The 2,638-nt window shown below is 51.3% G+C and overlaps 1 protein-coding gene across 1 annotated transcript; it reads right to left on the minus strand.

Annotated features, from left to right (window-relative positions):
* Positions 1–475: 475 nt before the first annotated feature.
* LOC119273617 lies at positions 476–2,266 on the minus strand. The gene is made up of 2 exons (XM_037554724.1): positions 1,382–2,266; positions 476–822 (listed from the first exon to the last, which is right to left on the minus strand). Exons 1-2 carry the CDS (start codon positions 2,162–2,164, stop codon positions 766–768), a joined length of 840 nt encoding a protein of 279 aa, XP_037410621.1. The 5' UTR covers positions 2,165–2,266; the 3' UTR covers positions 476–765.
* Between the last annotated feature and the right edge of the window lie 372 nt (positions 2,267–2,638).

Here is a 2,638-nt window from a genome sequence, read left to right on the forward strand (position 1 = left end):
GGGGTAATTTTTTCATCATATCAATGTTTTCTTCTTGAGCTTGGTCTTCTTTGCTTCTTTGCCTTCAGCTTTCACTTGTTCTTTTATACTCTCTTCCCATTTTGACATGGTCTTTTATTCACTCTTCCTATTTTGACTTGGTCTTTTATTTTCTCTTCCTATTTTTACTTGTTTGGACTTTTGTTCACCGGGGTGGTTTGCCTGGACCCGCGGTAGCTTGCTTGGACTTGTGTTGACTTCGTTTGCCCTTTGTTGACCATCCAGCGACTGCCATGTAGGACTCGGGAGGGATCCAATACAAAAGTTTAGCTATTCCCTCAACATCACATATACTTGGCATCCAGCCATAAGAAAGCAAAGCTTGACATTTAGCCAAACATAGAAGCAAAATATTCCAGCATAATAAAGGGATGGCAGCAAAGCCTCTGCCTATATATGAAAGCAAAGCTTGACATATCTTTGGCGTGACCATAAATTGACGTATCCCTTTATTTGCGATAAAAGTCCATTTAACGCCAAATACAAGTAATGATAAAAATCCTAGATCCATACACTATTAGCCTTGCTCTGATATCGTTAACTGCAACCGCACATACAACATTGCTACCTTTATTGCGTTAAATTTGCATTAGGTACATCATTATCCATATAAAGCGCATACATGGTTGCTACCTTTGTTGCATTAAATTGGCAACATGTTGCGGCGCATAAAGCAGCTGCATTTTTAGCGATACTTTATCTGTCAGCCATACAGTGATACTCCCTCTATGTAGGCTTGTAGCTCCATGGACTAATCTGCTTGACGCCCTTGCGGATGTTGGCCTGCCAGCAGAAACATTTTTGCATTATTTTATTTGCATGCGTATGTGATGTGAAATAACTGATAAGAACAGGTGTGCACCAAATTTAGTTTAATTTCAGCCTTTTGTGCACTTCTATTCTTCTAGATTCTTGAGAAATTTGTGAATTTTCAGCGCAGCGGATAGCTCGAGAGTGACTAAAACAGCAGTAGGGGGGATGGGCGGATGTTCGCTCGAGACTCGATTTGGGAGTAAGATCCAAATTTTCAAAATTGATAATGTGCCCATGTCATGGAGACCGCATACAGAATGAACTTCAGAAACTTTTCTACCAGATTAGATTGTTGGTGTGTGTGTGTGTGTGTGTGTGTGTGTGTGTGTGTGTGTTCTGTTGTTTAGGAAATGGTAACATGCACAAAAATAGTTTGCTTAAAACATGCATTTGAGCTCGGGGTCGGAATAGGACTTTCGTTTTTTACTTGTTATTTTTTTCATATAACCAAAAGTAATAGCTACAGTAGAGGAGTGCAAACTCTGTCCTAGGAAGAAACAGAGCAGAGAGAATAGAGAAGAGAACTCACCCAGAGATGCGATCTGGACATAGTGGGAAGGCTTCGGTTCCTCCGAAACCTGGTGATCCTCACCGACCCCTTGCGGCCGTCGTCACCTACCTCGCCATCCTCCGAGTCCTCGCGCCCATCGGCTTGCCTGCGGCTGTTGTCATCAAAGAAGTAGGACATGGACGAAGACGACGACGAGGACGCCGACGACGCCGCCGGCGAGAGGCATGACCCGTCCGGCGCCACGGCGTAGAGCTGACAGTGGCCGCCCTCCTTGCTGCCCGCTGATGCCGTTGCGGTTGCCGCGCCCTTCCTCCAAACAAACAGGCCCCCGCCGCCGCGCAGACTCATCTGACAGCTTGCTGTCCTCGCGATCCTCCTAAGCGGCCTCGGCGGCTTGTTTCCGCCGCCGAAGTAGGGGCCCTGGAGCACGGTCTTGGGGGAGGAGAGCGGGTGCTCCGCCGCTTGCAGCCGCGGCGGCAGCTTCAGCTTCAGCAGCACGGGGCGCGCATGGGCAGGGGCACCGTCCTCGTGACCGCCGGCCACTCTGGCAGTCGGGCCGCCGTCCGCAAGAACGACTGGGCTCGCGGTCGCGGTTGCAGCGGAAGGGAGCAACAGAGCGCTTGGCCGGGCTGCACGCAGCTTGGGTTTCCCCGGCGCGTCCTCCCAGAGAAACGGCACCGTGACGTGTGACCGGAACGGCGGCGGGGACGGGCACGCCGGCGAGGAGTCGAGGTCGAGCAGCTTGCTCGTAAGCGATCGAGCGCGCATATGGTAGAGCGTGGGCGCCTTGCCGGTGCTCATCGTCGTAGCCTCTCCCGCTCGCAAGACGATCGTCGTGGAGTGGTGCAGAATGTAAGGGGTGGTCACACACGACGAGTGAAGTAGTGGTAGCTAGGCGAAGGGTAAACGGGGAGCGGGGGCCGGCGCGTGTGGAGGCGTGACGCCGATAAATGGAGCGAAGTCGCGCGGCATACGCATCGCATGACCCGTGAAATGAAATGGACAAGCGTGGAACGGGCGTGGATGGAGAAACCGATGAAATGGCGCGCCTTGAAGTTTTCAGCGAGGGGGACAGTGCGGCCGGCTGATGGATGGAGACGCGCATGACCCATCGTCTACGCCAAATGCAGCGTTACCCCGGCTCCTCACCGGTCCATGCAAGGATGCAACGGACAAACAGACTACTAGTATCCCAGCCAGAAAAGTATGCCGAGTATTCAAAGGGCTATTCAAAATACTTGGCAAAGGGCAAAAAAAACTACTCGGCAAAGCACC

This window comes from Triticum dicoccoides, chromosome 3A (genome assembly GCF_002162155.2).
Source record: "Triticum dicoccoides isolate Atlit2015 ecotype Zavitan chromosome 3A, WEW_v2.0, whole genome shotgun sequence".
Lineage (NCBI taxonomy): Eukaryota > Viridiplantae > Streptophyta > Magnoliopsida > Poales > Poaceae > Triticum > Triticum dicoccoides.

Coding starts and splice junctions, on each gene's coding strand:
- LOC119273617 (XM_037554724.1), bottom strand. CDS start 2,164: ATGAGCACCGGCAAGGCGCCCACGCTCTACCATATGCGCGCTCGATCG. Junction 823..1,381: donor TGTCCAGATCGCATCTCTGG/GTGAGTTCTCTT, acceptor TTCTGCTGGCAG/GCCAACATCCGCAAGGGCGT.